The sequence below is a fragment of the Octopus bimaculoides genome, chromosome 2 (genome assembly GCF_046866305.1).
Source record: "Octopus bimaculoides isolate indiv1 chromosome 2, ASM4686630v1, whole genome shotgun sequence".
Classification (NCBI taxonomy): domain Eukaryota; kingdom Metazoa; phylum Mollusca; class Cephalopoda; order Octopoda; family Octopodidae; genus Octopus; species Octopus bimaculoides.
In genome coordinates, this window is record NC_142929.1 from 96,210,791 (window position 1) to 96,228,493 (window position 17,703).

Genomic DNA, 17,703 nt, shown 5'->3' on the forward strand with positions numbered 1-17,703 from the left:
ACTTACAAAGTATAAGTCCTGGGGTCGATTTGCTCGACTAAAGGTGGTGCTCCAGCATGGCCACAGTCAAATGACTGAAGCAAGTCAATGAGTTAAGGAGTATATATACATACATACATACATACATACATATATATATATATATATATATATATATATATATATATATATATATATATATATATATATATATATATATATACGGGAGAATTTACGAAAAAAACAACAGACGAAGACAGGTGGTGTAAACAACAAACGGATGTATTAGTTTAACGCTCGGGAATAGAGTAAGTCTTTGACGTTTCGAGCCTACGCTCTTCAACTGAAAGGAGCAGAAAGAAATAAGGAGAGAAACAAGGAGAAAAAATATATAAATGTAGTGGTCAGCGATCTATCATGGCGAATGCCGGACAGAAGGTTCACACAGGAGAGCTAAGGATAAGATATATATATATGTATAAAGATAAGATCGTAATCTAAAATACCGATCATAGCAAATGGCCAGCATGGGAATAAAAACCTTATAGGTTTTATGATTATAATTAAGAGTAGAGATAACATTCAAAACTTGACTGTAGAGCCACATCAAGTATTCATACATCACTATGGAGAAAAAACGAAGAGACAAATAAACTAGTAAAAAATTATTGGATAATCCCCGATCTAGATTTCTGGCTTTGCATAAGAATATACTCTGCCTCTTCAGTGGGATATACACAGATAATTACAATATATATATATATATATATATATATATATATATATATATATATATATATATATATATATATATATATATATATATATATATATATATATATAATGTTAATTCTCCAAATGAAGTATTAACAGTAACTGCACGATAAAGTGTCGTATATTGCCACTTAAGTGTGGCTGACACCTAGGGGTGGATGTTACTGTTGCTTTTAGCCCCAGGAGGACATCTCCTCCAGCTGGCTTATCGACACACTACTGTGTCCTGTTTGCCAAGGGAAATAACCCTGAAACCCGGGTCCGTTCGTGCTACAGATCATGATGGGAGGGATAACTTCCCTTGGCAAACAGGACACAGTAGCGTGTCGATAAGCCAGCTGGAGGAGATGTCCTCCTGGGCTAAAAGCAACAGTAACATCCACCCCTAGGTGTCAGCCACACTTAAGTGGCAATATACTACACTTTATATATATAAATATATATATATATATATATATATATATATATATATATATATATATATATATATATATATATATATATATATATATATATATATAGGAATCATTTATATTATCATGTTTTATATTATAATTATATTTAGAATTATTAAAGAATTTAATATTGCCACTATATCCCGCCTCCCGTAGGGCTTCATTATAATAAGGTGCGTGTTTTGGGAAAATCTCAAAATTAGAAGACAGCAACGATATTCTTTTACCTATATTATTTATGCCGTTTGCGTACAACAAACATACCTATACGATATGACGGGAATTTACGGATAGTGATATTGTGCTGATTTGGTTGGGCCATCCCTGTAGAGTATAAAGAAGGGTTAGATGGAGGCTGGCGTCACTAGTGCATGCAGCGTGCATTTGTTGGAGCCTCGCTGATGCTGCTGACCGTCATGATATTATCAAGTACACGTAATCCTACGATATCTTCCTGCAGTATAACGATGTAGTTTTACTTATTCGATTCCGTCGATACTGATTAATTCAGCGATAATACATCCACCACATGCATTATATTATCAGGAGAGTTTCATCTACAATGCTGAATTTTAGAAATTGCAATAATGATAATTGACATTTGACGCATTCGAGATGTCTCTGTCGATGAGAGGCATTGCGGGTGTATGATCGATAAATAGTTTGAACTTCCACAGTCATTTCAAATAATATTCAATGTGGTCACAAAACCGAGTACTCTCTAAACGTTCATTTTCCCAACTGAATGGAATGACTATCGGCCGCTCTCAGTTTTCTCAAAATATAGGCTACTTGTTTGAGAAGTCGATAAAGACGTTGGTAAATATAAACTTCAATATCGTAGCTACCTACGTTTGCACTCACGATAGTTTCCTTGGATACGTCGAAGTACGCAAGAACTGGGGTACTGATACCAAATATATTCACTTCTTTATAGCTTTGTTGCCCCTTAAAACCACATGTGCTATTTGAACGAGGAACAAATCGACCCTGGTATTGAATCTACCTCAGAATAATGTGAAATCGCTATACATTTTGTTGAAGGCTTTTGATTGCATAATTATCCAAATATATTCCTTCGTAGTTGAGGACCAAAGAACTTAAAATCTCATATTAGAATTTTAGTCTCGTTTAGTTTGAGGCCTGTTTCAATGAGTTTCTTCATAGATAAGCTAAGTTGTTTGTTGTGTCTTTCTGTAGTATACACGACAAGGTCATTTTGGTGAATGCACATCCCACCAGCTCCCTCAAGCATACGTGGTATTTCGCACTGAAAGATCTCGGAGGCGCTCAAGATTCCAAACATGCGTCGTGTGAAGTAATATCGGCATCTAAGCGTTGTGAAAGTGATGAGTTCGCACTGGTGTGCTGACTCCACCTACCTGAAGCGTCAAAGCTTGAAAGTGTGTTGAGCCCGCTAGTTTAGGCAAAATATCCTCGATGATCAATAAGGGTAACAGGTTTGGATGTTGTGGTTCAGGCCTTTGTGGTCGATACAAATGCTCTAAAATCCCCACTTTTGACATTACGTTATGTTAACCTTAGATAGCACAATGTATTATAACTTGACACAGTACCGAATGACTAATTGTATTCAAATCTAAATTATCGACTGTAACATTTATTATAAACAAGCTCACGCTTGACAGATGTGCAAGGAATGAAATAGTTCAAAATAAAGATAATCTTACAAAAGTATTTAAAAGTGGATGTTCAGGTTTAGAACTATGTGGATCATGTATCTGCTCGATCAACGGCCCACATCGGGTTAAACACTACTAACAAACTGCCAATCCATCATTAATTCGTTCTTTTCAACAGTATTTTGTATCTCTTTCCTTCTTATAATATATATTTATATCTTATTTCTTCGTTTCTTATATATCTTCCTTTGTGTGTTTCTTTTGATACGTCTCTCAGTTTTATATTGTTAGATCAGGTTTTATGTTCTTTATTGTATTCTTAATGCTTTGTTCCTTTCACTTTCTCATTTTCTGATTTCGTCTCATATGATTTCTCACTTTAGCTCTAAGACTTCTCCAATTTCAGAATATACTTTACCAGAGTTGTAAGAAGATAAACTGCAATCACATAAAATAACTTTAACTTGAGAGATCATTTGAAGAGATTCACACACTAATTTATCTTGTTTGTTTAAATTATCTCTCATATCCCAACATCTCGTATTCGAAGTCATTTTATTCATGCAAAGGTATTTACTTTATTTATGGTAAGTACTCACATGATTTTAAAGCTTATCAAATTTACTCCATTGCATTCATCGAAGTATCTATTCGTTTGTCACCAGTTCCTTGTTATTTATATAATACTGTTGCTGATATCAAGTAGTGTTGGATATAACTAAATCCGTTAATAATTCACAAACGCCATTTTATCTTTTGTTTGTTCGTTTGACATATGCAATATATTGTTCTAGTAGTATTAGGCCTTTAGCAGTGCAGTAATGTTCATAATGTTTATGGCTGAAGGAAACGGAGACAGAGACACGATATGTTGATTTTGATATTTTTACAGTATTACTTTACGTTCAAAACTGCTATAGCGTCGTATGTTCAAATCACACGACAGGACCTTCATAGTGATTTTATATTTTGTCTTGACGTAATTAGCACACATCTCAAAACAAGACATGAGTTTTATCTCCAGTCCTATAGACACAATATTACAAGCTTTTACTCAGACAGTGTGAACTGTAAACTCTCACCTCCATGTAAATCAATGTCATTTTTTCGCAAAGAGAAGATAACTCCCCTGCGGAACAGCGATTGGAAGTGTGTCTCATTCATGGTTAAATAAAGTGTATTATTGTGGATTTGACCTTATTTCAGGAACTGAATTCCTGTTGTGGAATAAAGGTGCGATGAAAATATATTAGCCTATTTACTGAATGAATAATGAAAAAAACTGCGGTCTTTTAGTGTATTCCTGATACATAATATTTGTTTCTCGTAGACGCTAGCCATTGTTTCAGATAAAATGCTATCCCTCACACGGCTGCTTCCAGAATTAAAACATCTTGCAATTTTTTTCTATATATAGATTAACGTGTTAAAGGATGTGCGTCTCAGTTCAGTTTTTTATTCAGTTCTCGGCAAATAACGAATGATAAAGGAATTGAGATGTCATGCACAATCAAGAGCGATATCTCACCGATATTCGTGCCGTATATTTCGCCCTCAAAAATCTGAAGAACATGGGATTGACGAATAGTTGGTAAATATTACGATTCAACAATTATACAAGGTCGTGAGTTCACTACTCGAGGGTGGGGTCGTTTCCTTGAGCAAGACACTATTTTATGCTTCAACAGTTCAGTCAGCTAGGAAAAATGAGTTGTACCTGTATTTCATTAAATGGACAGCCTTGTCAAATTCTGGACCACACTGAACCTCCTCGAGGTTCTTTTCGATTTTCTACCGCTCCTTCAATGAAGTCTGCCTCTCGGATTAGGTTAATCCTCGTAGCATCATCTCAAGCACTGTCGACCGATTTATCTCTTTTCGTCTCATGACCTATTCTGCTATTTTGCTTCCAGCTAGATCTGATATTAGCCCATACTTTTCTTTTATATCTTCCCAGAATGTCAACCGTCTGCTTATGTCTTTCCTGCAGACATCAGAAAGATACCGGATGCAAGTCTTATCTCTAGACCAAACTAATAATAATGATTTCATATTTCCGAACAAACAAGGGCAGTAATTTTAGAAAAAGGTTAAGTCAAAATATTAACCCTACTGCTCCACTGAGGCTTATTTTATCGAACCCAAAAAGATGAAATGTAACAGCAACTTTGGCGGAATGTGAATTCAGAACATAAAGACAAACGAAATGTCGCTAAGTATTTTGTCCGTCGTGCTAACGTTTCTGCTGTTCGCCGCATTGGACTAAACTAATAAAAATGGTTTCAAACTGGGGCACAAGGCCAGCAAAGTATAAGTCGATTCCATCGACTCCTGAAAGGATGAAAGGAAAAGTCGACCTCAGCGGATTTTGAAATCAGAAAATAAAGTCAGACAAATGCCGCTAAAGCATTGTGTCCGGCCGGTAACAATTTTGACGGCTCGCAGCCTTAACTAAACAAATAGTGATAAAATTGTTACCCTCTAAGTACAAGGGTTGGCTTAGAAGTAGAGAAGGCTGACCAAGATATCCTCATGGAATGTGACAAGATGAAGTTTATTTTTCAACATTGTCCCGATGCGGTCCATACACTTATTCTGTCGGTGTTGCAGAGCTTGGATTCCATTGGTGAAGAAGCGTTCACCCTACTGGTCACAAGTGTCATCAATAAGCGCATATGACGTTATCAACACACCGACAGTGGTTCCAAGCCAAGTGTCTTTTCATGTTGGAGAGCAGATAATAGACAGATGGGGCAGATCCAGACTATAGGGAGGTGATCAACCAGTTCAAATCCACAGCTGCGCACAGCAGCCTTTGAAACCCAGGACTTGTATACTGGGACATTGTCCTGATGAAACAAAACCCTTTTTACCAATTTTAATGAGCTTTTGGTCTTGATAGCCTCAATAAGCTGGCATAGTACTTTTCGTTGGTGGCGTGGAACTTTTGAAGATAATCAATAAACCCTATGCGTTTTGCATCCGAAAAAACTGACGTCTTTATCTACCCTGCACATGAAATTATCGTGGCCTACTATGGAGCTAGTATGGAGAGATGTTTCCACTGAATTGATTGTTTATTTGTCGTTGCGGATTAAAACACAATACCAAATTTTGTAAATTGCCAACTGAAGTCCCTTCTACTTACATTTCATGTCAGTTTACCTGGAAATAAGCATTACATTCATTAATAAATAGAGTTGAAATTAATGCAAGCAAGATTTCACAGCTCCTTCATAGTCACCTATGTATTTTTCAACCTGCCTTCTTGTTTGAAGTACAAGCTTGAGAAAGGTACCCAATTCACAATATGTTGCAGTATAGTTCTGAAATGCTCACGGAGTTAAAGTTTTTGAAATATCACATAAAATATTAAATGCTCAGATTACATCATAAAACATAGCCAAAGTCCTATAGAATTTATATTTATTTTAAACGAAAATAAGGGACATCTCCAATAATTCAAAAAGAGAATTAGTAAATGTTAATTTTGTGGAAATTGCATTTATCTAAATACTTAAAGAAAAGCAGCGAGAATTATTAATTTGGAGAATAGTGGTCTAGTTTTCTTTTTCACACTGTTATTAGAAATTTGCGATTGTAGTCATTGCCGCAACGGATTAGACATTTAATTAAAATATTACCAATCCTACTCAATCCCCCCCAAAAAATAATCTCACGTTGCTCCTGAATAATTAATAACAAATATAGAGTTTATGTAGTGACTGTTGTGAAGCAAAAGTAAGCTCCACACAGGCCAAGCTTATGTCTGAAGTCTGCTATTAGTTTTTAGTTTCTTCACTTCACTTAAGACAGTAATGTAGTTTGGAAAATCGTGAAAACCATATTAACGGATTCTTTTGTTTTAATAGAATTTGTGGTTTTGTCCATTATCAATGTTTAATTTTTAGGCACTAATGAAAGAAAAGGGTTTCAAAATATATTAAGTAAATATGATTCATGCATCATGAATAATATATTTGCTCGTAAAAGATGAGCTAAAGTGCACATAAGTAATTCATTATCCTATTCTTAAGGAGGCGAGCTGGCAGAATCGTTAGCACGCCGGGTGAAATGCTTTGTGTTATTTCGTCTATCTTTACGTTCTGAGTTCAAATTCCGTCACGGTCGACTTTGCCTTTCATCCCTTTTGTGGTCGATAAATTAAGCACCAGTAGCGTACTGAGATAGATCCAATTGACAGACCCCCTCCCCGCAAAATTTCGGGGTTTGTGTCTCGAGTAGAAAAGAATATTCCATTATTAAGGCGGCGAGCTGGCAGAAACTTAAGCACGCCAGGCGAAATGCTTATCGTTATGTCGTCTGTCTTTACGTTCTGAGTTCAAATTCTGCCGAGGTCGATTTGTCTTTCATCCTTTCGGGGTCGATAAATTAAGTATCAGTAGCTACTGGGGTATATCTAATCGACTGGGCCCCTCCTCTAAAATTTCGGGCCTTGTACCGTGAGTAGATACGAACATTCCATTATCAGCCCATTCATCTTCAAATTGAAATATCTTAACTATTTCTCCTTTATCTCGTTTACTTGTTTTAATCATTAGACTGAAGCCATGCTATGGTAGTACGTTGAGAGATATTTTAATCGAACAAATTAACTCTTGTACTAATTAATTTTGTAAGGTCTGGAACTTATTCTATCGGATACCTTTGCCGAAGAGCTGAGATACGATGATGTAAACAATGCAACACCAGTTGTCAAGCCGTGTGAGTGGTGAAAAACACAAGAACACGTACACAAAAATACACAACACACACGCACACACACACACATATATGCTGTGTATTTGCTTGGGCTTCTACAGTTTCCCTCTACTAATTTTAACTGACAAACCATTGGTCGTCTCCTGGCTATTGTAGATGACACTTGCCTACGAGCCACAAGTGAGACTGAAAGTGAAACCACATAATTACAAACGAGTTTCTTAACCACAAAGCTATACCTGCACCCACAGTCATTTATATTTTATTAAACATTATCCTTACCCAGTTAAATTGCTAATTGAATAAATAATACATATAATTTTGAGAAATCAATAGAATTCTAGATGTTGAATACATTATGATAAGAAACCATTTATAATATAAATGATTATTTCAACAACGGCAGCCCGAAGCATAAAAGTGAGTCTTTATAATCAAATTAATGCTAACTGATATTTTAAGAATAATTTGTTTATTGCCTGTATTATTGTTTCTGATTATTTTTTATGATATGTAGTAATTATATTTTGGTATGGTAATAAACGGTTTTATTAGTGTTACATCCAACTAGACTTCAATCTAGATTATCAGGTAAACGACCAAGCTGTTTGAATGAGTTAATAATTCAGATCTTAGTACCTGTCAAAGCTTGGTGTTTGTGGTCAAATCTTCTAATTATCAGATGCCCATATTTAGCAATTAGTTTAATGGCTCGCGGTATTTGCTTCAAAGCATGCAGTGTAATTACGTCTAGAATAAAAGTGTTTAGAGAGCACGCTTTCGATTTCATAGTTCTAAACTTCTTAACGTTGATATAAAAAAAAACCTCGCTCAGGATATTAGAATAACTTCGTACAGCCATGATTATTATGAGTCACAGTTATTACCTTTGCACTAGGCTCCACGTTTTCATTGTAGAGTTGATAACTTTTGAAATAAACTTGCCAAAATTTAAAGTCAGTCATATGGTATTCGCCTCACTTTGTTATTTACTCGTACTGCAGCATAAAAGGCCGGTTAGTGGGAAGAATCAGTAGGGAATCGTAGTAAACTCTATTAATGATTTCAAATCTCATATTGGATTCTAATACATTGCTAGATTCAAACGACAAGATTCTACCCACACTTTTCTATACAATGGCCATCATTTTTCTCAAGCACAGTCGACCATAGTTGAGAATATTTAGCTCTATACACTATCGGATAAAGAAAAGATATATTTTACGTTGATTCTTTTGGGAAAAAAATAGCACCGTTAATGTAATAATTTGCAACTGTCAGACACAGTTAAGCCAACACTTTTGAGGTTATCACGACATGATCTATAGAACTCATTATTTGTCACATATTTTAGTGTCAGTATTTCTTGTTATAGTATAATTATGAAAAATAATATATATATATATATATATATATATATATATATATATATATATATATATATATATACATATACGAAGAAGAACCTCATTTAAATTGTGTAAACACTGCTGATACATATCTTGCAAAAACGAAATAACTAAAATAAAAAGGACGTCAATGTATATACGCAAACAATGTAATGGAGACGTAAGACACCTAGAGAGTCAGACAATATGCTCTGTAGTATTTATTTATGTTTTTTTTTTATCTTCGGAATTAGAATAATGTCAACGTTGCAGTTCACCTTCCCGGAATCGATAAAATTGCCACTTACCTAACCATGTGGATATAATCATATATAGAACCACCAAGAAAATGTACCTTTTGCCATTTATTGGAACCGCTACTAACATAAAGTATCAAGGCTCGCCATTGAAAGAGGGATTTCAAATCACGCCAAATCAGGAATTTGCTTTGTAGAGTTAATATCATTCAAATATGCACTATAAATGTTCAGGAGGTCGGAGAAATGACTGCTATTCTACTTAATCAAAATACATATTCAAGTTAATCTACATTTAACCGAACTGTTCTAATCATCTTTTAAGCAGTTATCGTTATTCCTGTTTAGGTATAGACGAAACTTTATCTAGCACAAATAATCAAAGGTACTTCAACCATGATCCTCTCTTTCGGTCTTTTTAGAGTGTGCCTTGAATTATATTATCCAGTGAGTCACCTGGTAGTAGCGAGTTTTTCAAGGAGAGTTTTACTACAGTTTATAGGACGTCAATCAGCCATGTAAATCATATCAACGGCTCATTCAATCCAGCAAGTAGTACAGAGCTGTGAAGTGCACCTAGTTATCTGATCCGTGTTGCAATTTCGATTTGCTTTACAGGGTCTTTTTCCGTTGTTTCGTTGAAAAATGGTGTCGGAAACACTTCCAAATGATAAAATGGTATATTTAAAGAGTACGAGACATTTTCACGCCAAAATTTGTCAATTTCATTTCTTTAATCGGAAAGAATTACTTAATTTTAATTGCTAATCTTTAGTTTTTAATCAATTCGTCACTTCAAGTTAGTTATTATTAAACTTGGTTCGTTAGTGCACTTGTGCATTAACTTGTATAAAATATCATCAAGAAGTCAGTTGGAATTAATTGCACTCATGATAGCTTAATTAATTACAGGTATGCAAACTATGTCATTAATGTTCGAAACTAATATATACGTTTCTATATTATTTCGTCATTAGAAATGTTTGTTGTTTTAATTGAAGTCATCAGTAACGACATATATTTGTGTGCGGTCAAATTACAATTTTAGTTATCTTTCTAGGAAGCAACAGTAAACGCTTAGTTAAATAAGATCTAACATTTTTTATTCTTGGGCAGTGGTGGTTGGTAGAATCGTTAAGGCAGTGAAGAAACTGTCTAACAGTATCTACTTATCGTCTGGTTTCAACGTTTCCTTTCTTTAAGTGCATCGCTGTAAGTACCAGTCAAATACTAATGACGAAAGCTCTATTTAACTGTTCAAACCGCAAATTTTAGAATGTAATCACTTAAGGCGGGAATATGGAAAGGCATCACTCATGACTTTTTCAGGGCTATCAGAATTGGTAAATGGAAAGGAGTAAGTTGTCTTCAGACAAGAGATCTGGTTTCAATCTTGGAAAAGAGTGGCATCCATTACAGATGCTTAAAACAAAATGTTGGTAGGAGTGGTGTTAAAATGAGCGAAAGATGGAGTACATCCACCGAGGACAAGATGATTTCTCTGAAGCGCTTACACACGGATTCAATCAACAAGATCTTATTTTTAATGGTTTAGTCATCCAGAAGCTAAAGTAAAATTTTATCACGCAAGGTTTCATGCGGAAATATCGAAAATTCATGATCACACTACCTGATATTTTTCTACTTCTATTGTCGTTTTGCTGTATTCATTTATCTTCTAGTTCCCTGGGATCAATAAAAGAAGAACCAGTAATGTGAGTCGATTCAAAAGACGATCAAAACCAATTTTATTTTGGTGACTTAGCATCAAAAACTGTAATTAGTAAACGTCTACCTTCCTTTTAATTTCTAATTCAACTTAAGATAAATTTCTCTGTTACCATCCTTGATGATTCGATAAAATATGTATGCAAGAAACAAAGCCGGATCAACTCACTGTACACAGTTAAATAATTAGTGACTTTTGCGAGATTTACAAATAATTTTTCATTGCTCTTACATTGAATGTGTGCTGTATTTACAGTCGAGAGGGTAAAACTATTGCAGTAAACCAGATGTTTCAACACAATTGAAATAATGAAAAAGTGTCTTCTATTGCAATCTTTTTAAACAGCTGCAATCAATCGTAAAAAATAATTAATATCTAATTGCTTGCCAAACTTTGCAGTGATGGTAGTTTCTCAGTATTTCATCTGAGAAACAATTTTTGATTTCTGCACAAGCCACAGTACACTATTGCATTAAACTAGCGGAGGGGGGGGGCATCGCCCTTCAGTGAAATGACTGTTATGAAACAACATTAAAACATTTGATAACTTTTAAGAATTTATAAGAAAAACCGAAATTTACAAAACAGTGAAACGTGTAAATCATACTTTGCAAGATGTAAGTAATGTTTCCATCGCTTTTTCGAATGTAATTTTTATAAAAATATTGTCGTGACAAAAAAAGTTAGACTGGTGACCAGAAGTAGCAACGAAGTGATTCAGGTTCTAAAAATGAAGCCATGGAATAAGAGAGGGATTTAAAGGGAACTGCTGATATTGAGTTGTGAATGTTGAGCAAAAATGATGTTCGAAGTAATCAATAAATACAATACTTTTATCAAAATATATTAAAGAATGGATTTATTAAGACTTTCCTGTCATTTTAACTCTAGTTACAAATTTAATCAGTTTTGGTGTTATCTACCTCTGTGTGTGTGTGTGTGTGTGTGTGTGTGTGTGTGTGTGTGTGTGTGTGTGTGTGTGTGTGTGTGTATGTGCGTGCGTGTGTGTGTGTGTGTGTGTGTGTGTGTGTGTAAAGGTAAGATCTAAGAACCAAGGTGTAGGAAATTAGAAAACTTCGAGCAGTCCGTAAAAGGTATAACAAAGAACTTTCGGAAACAATAGAACTTTATTGACGTAGAAGGTTGTGCATTTTACCCATATCGAACTTCGATATGAGGAATGTAGCTATTATATAGTTCAGGGTCAGCAGCCGGGGTTGCTGTGTATGCAAATAAAAATTCAGCATTATTTCTCTCTCTCTCTCTCTCTCTCTCTCTCTCTCTCTCTCTCTCTCTCTCTCTCTCTCTTCTCTCTTTCTCTCTCTCTCTCTCTCTCTTTTCCTCTCTCTTTCTCTCTCTCTCTCTCGCCCTCTCTCTCTCTCCCTCTCGCTCTCTCTCTCTCTCTCTCTCTCTCTCTCTCTCTCTCTCTCTCTCTCTCTCTCTCTATATATATATATATATATATATATATATATATATATATATATATATATATATATATATATATATATATTCCATTTTTATCTGTCTATACCTGCTGAATCGAGTACCGCTTCTAGCCTGCTTAGATAGGCAATTTCAACACTTCATTCCCATTTGCACTTCAAGCCGGACTTTTAGCGGTAAACATATCTGAGCCCTTATTGTACACACCCATTAATATATGTCAATCGGCGTATACGCCTTGCATTTACTCTATCTCACGCGCTTAGGCACTGAGCATTTATACACAACACGGGAAAGCAATTCCTAAACATATCACTTATTGATATACTAGGATAACTATTTTATGCTTTGTTTATACTTCATTTGTACTTTTCATTATGAAGTTCATTCTCTATCTATTTACACCTGCTGAATTTGGTCCCGCTTCTAGCCGCCTTGAATAGCAAATTCAACACTTTATTCCCATTTGTGGGAGCTTGAAGTGCAAATGGAGATGAGGTGTTGAAATTGCCTATCCAAGAATAATTACGTATAAAACCTGCTCACATCAACTTAACAATTTCTGGTTTTAGTTACATCTTTCGAGAATTTTGTTCCCGTATAATTTGTGCACCTTGGCTTATAATCTACTGTCGAACTTATTTCATGTAAGATTTCAATATTCCATTGTCTTCAATGTGCACCTAAAATCCTTCTAAAAGGATTATCGGTGCACCTACAAAATTTCAACACGAAAATGAAGAGACATAACTATTTTACATATTTTCTTTCCAGCTCTCACCTGATTCAGTTATCTCTCATGCTTTCTACCTTTGCTAAAAGCTTATCCCGAAATATTAATGTATTCATATAGCAGATTCATTACAGTCATTTCACCAAAATTTAATGTTTACTTTGGAAATTATTATAATTGTGTTTTATACTCTTTAAATTTAATTATAAATGAGTTTGACATAACTTGAATAATTTTACTATAATTTCTAAATTTATGTAGGACATCTAAGAAACCAGTGTAGCAATGAGATGATTCCAGTACTAATATAAATGAAAAACTGTTATATATTTTGGTGAAATTATTGCTCCGACATAGGTGAGTAGGCTTCATTTTTAAAGTTCTAAATAATTGTATCATAAATTTTCTTTGATCAGCCATTCTCTTTATTATTATAACGTAACTATTGAGTACACTATATTAACTAATATCCTTTGCTAATATAGCACAAATTATTTACCTATCCAGATTTTAACAAAGATATGATATAATGCAATGAGTTTTAATGTAGAGTTTCTATTATTAATTGCGACATAAAGTTTAATCACCCTCAAGAATGCTACCCATTTCATATTGTTGGAATTTATTAGAGATTTAACATGAATCAACTAACCGGATTGTGAAATTTTACTTTTTATCTTCTGATTTTTCTCTTTCAGGTATCCTCTTAAACAAACCGTCAAATAACAGCAGTGTTACGATGGCGTACTCAAACAACACTAACTATCAACAATTTATTTACCAGAGAGATCCACTTAGAGAGGCTTTAGAACTTTATGGCACGCCGACAGTTATAGCTTTTGGCGTGTTTGGTAACATTTGGGCAATGTTAACGTTCTATTACACTAGTATTAAACGAATTCCAGCTACACATTCTATGATGGCGTTAGCAGTTGTTGATAACGGTGTCCTCATTACCATATTATTGATGACTTGGCTTCCGAGACAGAGAATTGACATATACAACAAATATGGCTGGTGTCAAATAATAATTCTTTGTAACTTCGTTAGTATATTCCTATCACCATGGTATCTAGTCTGCTTACTTATAGAACGATATCTTGATTTGGTTCACCCCTCTTCCCAATGGCGAATAAAAACAACATTTCGTGCACGCCTGATTTCAATTGGACTGGCGATTTTAGCACTTGCCTTTTATCTGCACATTGCATGGATATTTGGCGTAGATGAACAAAGTAACCTATGTGGTTTGTGGCCAGGTAGCGCGAATTATTATCATAAATTGAATATTATTGACACTATCATTGTTGTTTTACTTCCGACTATTTGTTTTGTCGTTCTTTTATTTCGACTTCTTTTGTACATGTGGTACGATTGCCAAACTCGCCGCTCTCTAAGATGTCTCCAGCCGAATTTACGACAAAATGCCAACACAACCACGATCGTTACCAATTATAAACCAAATACAGTGATTAATAATCCAACAAATGAAAGGATCTGCCCCACTGACATGGGGTTTGATTTAACGACCATGGTAACAACTATAACATTTGCTACAATAGTGCTGACTTTATTAAATAATGCCAGCAGAGTTGCGATGACATTTGGTAACAGACGATTCACAAAGATTATTTCATACTTTAGCATTGTTAATAATCTAAATTATGCTTGTCGTTTCTATATTTATTTTATTGTGTCCCCAACATTTCGTTATCATCTTCGTGAATTACTTCTTAAGACATGCAAATGTATTATTGTTGACTTCTGTCGTCCACGAACGACTGAACAAGATGTTCCAGCCCAAAGCATTTCTAACAACGAAATGCAAGCAATTCCGAATGACACACAAAACTGAGTTTCAACTAAATTGAAATAAATTTGTAATATTGATTTGGCTTTTGTTGAAAACGGCAGTGCATAGCAAAAGATACGTTTTTTTTTAAAGTTTTATGTGGCTTTCAATTATAATAAATGTAATGCTCATTCTTAAACTACGTTTCTCGAATCTTATTCAAATAAGCGAATTTTGAATGTTTATTCTGAAAAATAACATGAGGTTTTCTTTTCCTGAAAATTAGTTCTATATTATTGGCTTTTTTCATATTCACATATTTTAATTTAATTCAATTTAATTTTCAAAAAAAAAAGTATATTTTAGATAAACAAGACAGGGTTTAAACCTGAACTTCCACAATCTAAAGTCCTCGATATTTTCGCTGCACCTGATATTTTATAACAAAATTTAACATCTCTAAGTATAGCAATTCAAATTCGCTGAAGAAACATCAATTAAGGTTTTATGTTTTATTTCTTTTTATAAATCAAATTTAATTGATATCCGTTCATTAATATGCTATGAATGTAATACGTATGAAGCAAATTATGAGTTATGACTTAATTAAATTGACTTATTAAATATAGCACAAATAAATATCAAACAAGATAAGTCTAAGTCGTAATATCAATGCTTCTGCAGCTAAATATGTATATATTATATCAGAGAATATTCTAGGGGATGACATTAAAATTCTCTATAGCTTTTATCAAAGTAATAAAAGAAGAGATTTTGTCCAAACAGTTCAATCTGTCTTGAAAAGCCATTTCTTTTTTGTATATCGAAAATCTTCAAATATTCTTGCGAAACGTCTATATATTCATGAAACGTCTATATATTCATGTTAAGTTGTTTTCATATGAGATCTCAAAAGATGTGTCTGTAAATATATATTATTCAGGTGTGACAATTCTGTAAAATTGTATTTCTTTGTCTTTTCAATAAATTTAGTATCCGTTTAATATTCGAATTTATGTAGTCCATTTACTTTTATGCACGTTTAAATATAATAATCCATGTTCATTTCAAATATCTCTTTTTGTTACCGTATTTATGCATTTTCTCTACGCTACAAACAAAGAAAACTATAGATTAAAATCGCTTGGCCTCAAAGAGACTTCTCTGCACAACACACGCGCGCGCACACATACATACGCACACACATTCAATTTATATACAAACAAACATATATATATATATATATATATATATATATATATATACTTTCAAAAAGTCACATACATTAGATATATATACATAGATACAAATACGCACATACATAGCTTACATAGCTATATATACATACAAATACCCATATACATATATATATATATATATATATATATATATATATATATATATATATATATATATATATATATATATATATATATATATATATACATACATTGAACATATAACCATATATGTGGGGGAGTGTGTGAGTGTGTATGTGTGTTAAAGAGTATGGAACTCCGTTGATTCCGAACATAAGAATACAATTCTTCTAGTGACTGTTCAATCAATAAAGCTCAGAGACGTGTCCCCTCAGTTTTCGGCCAGATTCAGCGAGAAGTTGTGTGACAAGGTTTTGCCATAGGATTATGGGGACAATCTATTCAGCGTCCTTAGGTATGGGTTCCGTTTAAATGATTTCATGCACAAGGAATGAATCAACGCGAAAATATAGAAAAAAATACGTGTGAAAGTTTCAAGCGACTGTAGCAAACACTGAGCACTCACGTTTCGAAGCGAACTATGAATGATTTGACCAGAATACAACTACACACACAGTTATATAAATATATATATATATATATATATATACATATATATATATATATTTACATTTATATCTATCTATACCCTTCTGTCCCTTCCTCCTTGTTCCACTTCCTCCCTCCACCATCCTCTCTGCTCTCGTGTGACCTGTGGTCAACTTTCTTTTCACTCCAGCCGCTGTGAAGGCAAGACGAACTACTAGCGTTCTACCTCAGATTTGCGTTTGGCCGTACGGCTTTTGAATGTTGTTTTCACTGTCCAATTTTTCCTGTCTTGGTTTGTGTTTGCCACCTTGGAATCCTCTGTGTAGTGGGTTGATCCACTACTCAGGAAGAGACTATTCTAGAGTACGTTCTGTCTTATCTTCGAAACGTCTAGATAGAATAGAGACAGCTGATGAAGGGATATTCCAAGTGGCTTTCCGTTTTCCTATGTGTTCGTTCCGTTGTCTGTAGTTTATTGTTCTAACGTCCTGTACACTGATATGCATATATATACACATGTAGATGTAAGTATGTACATATATGTGTGTATACATGTATATATATTCTTTGTATTATATATATATATATATATATATATATATATATATATATATGTGTGTGTGTGTGTGTGTGTGTGTATGTATATATGTATGTGTATACATACATATATATATATATATATATATATATGTATATATATATATATATATATATATATATATATATATATATATATATATATATATATATATATATATATATATATATATATATATATATATATATATATATATATATATATATACAGATTTATTTCAGTATGGAGTGAGACTGCCTTTGGCAGTAATTACAGTTTGAATTCTACGAGAGATGTACTCGTACAAAGTTTGAATTGTTTCCAAAGGAATTTTCATCCATTCGTCAGCTAAAACAGTCTCCAGTTCTTGTAGTGATCGTAGTGGAGGATATCGACTCCT

At 33.8% G+C, this 17,703-nt stretch overlaps 1 protein-coding gene across 8 annotated transcripts in view; it reads left to right on the forward strand.

The window, feature by feature from the left end:
- The window catches only part of LOC106883318 (uncharacterized), a 350,621-nt gene extending 334,699 nt beyond the window's left edge, over positions 1-15,922 (forward strand). For 7 of the 8 annotated variants that reach the window (XR_016240682.1, XR_016240683.1, XM_014934329.3 and 4 more), the window contains 2 exons: positions 13,388-13,483; positions 13,825-15,922. Coding sequence is in view for 6 of the 8 variants with exons in the window: in XM_014934329.3 (XP_014789815.1) it covers positions 13,866-14,981 (1,116 nt within the window). In the remaining 2 variants the exon portion in view is untranslated. Of the gene's footprint in view, positions 1-3,302; positions 3,439-13,387; positions 13,484-13,824 lie in introns of those variants that run through there. The other variant, XM_089347218.1, reaches the window with a different exon arrangement.
- Positions 15,923-17,703: the final 1,781 nt, after the last annotated feature.